The 893-nt window shown below is 35.5% G+C and overlaps 1 protein-coding gene across 1 annotated transcript in view; it reads right to left on the reverse strand.

Moving 5' to 3' along the window:
* Positions 1-252: 252 nt before the first annotated feature.
* FBXO43 (F-box protein 43) overlaps positions 253-893 on the reverse strand; it is a 9,507-nt gene continuing 8,866 nt past the window's right edge. The window contains exon 5 of the mRNA XM_019528001.1: positions 253-820. Coding sequence (XP_019383546.1) covers positions 572-820 — 249 coding nt within the window. The 3' untranslated portion in view covers positions 253-571. The remainder of the gene's footprint in view (positions 821-893) is intronic.

Here is an 893-nt window from a genome sequence, read left to right on the forward strand (position 1 = left end):
CATGGCCTCATTTTAATGTGTGGTATAGGTGTGAGTAGGTGGGGCATGCTTGATAGCAGGGTTCCCAGGCACAGCATGAAGGCAACACAGAGATGTCCCTAGTTGCATTACATCTGATGTCTGATCACAGCATGGCTTTAAAGACATCAACTCTAACTCTCAGATGTCTTAAAAAACAAACAAACAAACAAACAAACAACCCACTAAAAGAAAAGGTAATATTTAAAAAGGATTCACTCTTTAATTTGTCATTGAGACAAGAACTACAATTTTAAATATTAAAGTGGTGTTGTGAGTTAAACTATTGAAGATTATATTGAAAGTACTTTATTGGAAAATTAAGCTGTTGGAAGTGTCTGGCTACATGACAGGTAAAACAAGACATAAAACAGTTAAAAATTCTCACTTTTTTTCAAAAATTTGTCAAAAACCACACTAAGTTAGATTAAGATACATACATGAGAAATCAGCAGCTTGATTAATGAGCAAAATGACATTGAATAATACTTTCAAACTACGTGCAATTAATAAAAATATATACAAGATTAGGAATTGATCAGGAAAGAAAAATTTAGAGTCGTTTTAAATTTCTCTTGCTTTGGGCACTTCCTGGCAAAACATCTTTTTTATTTTGCCACTTTGCAGATGTTTTACAGCATTCTTTTGATCCATGAAAGGCACATAAACATACTATACAAAAGTCAAATGCACAGGTCTCTCGGCTACATAGTCCCCGTTTCTTTAAAGGCTGATATTTAGCAGGGTACTGACATCTTGGACAGGGTTTTAAGGCTTCATCGGTAAAAAGAGTTCTGGCAACCTGTAGCAAGATGGGTGGGGAGGAGGGTGGAAATTAACACACGCACAGTATTTAGTTCCCACAGTACCTGTAT

The sequence above is a fragment of the Gavialis gangeticus genome, unplaced genomic scaffold (assembly GCF_001723915.1).
Source record: "Gavialis gangeticus isolate Ggan-Ray unplaced genomic scaffold, GavGan_comp1, whole genome shotgun sequence".
Lineage (NCBI taxonomy): Eukaryota > Metazoa > Chordata > Crocodylia > Gavialidae > Gavialis > Gavialis gangeticus.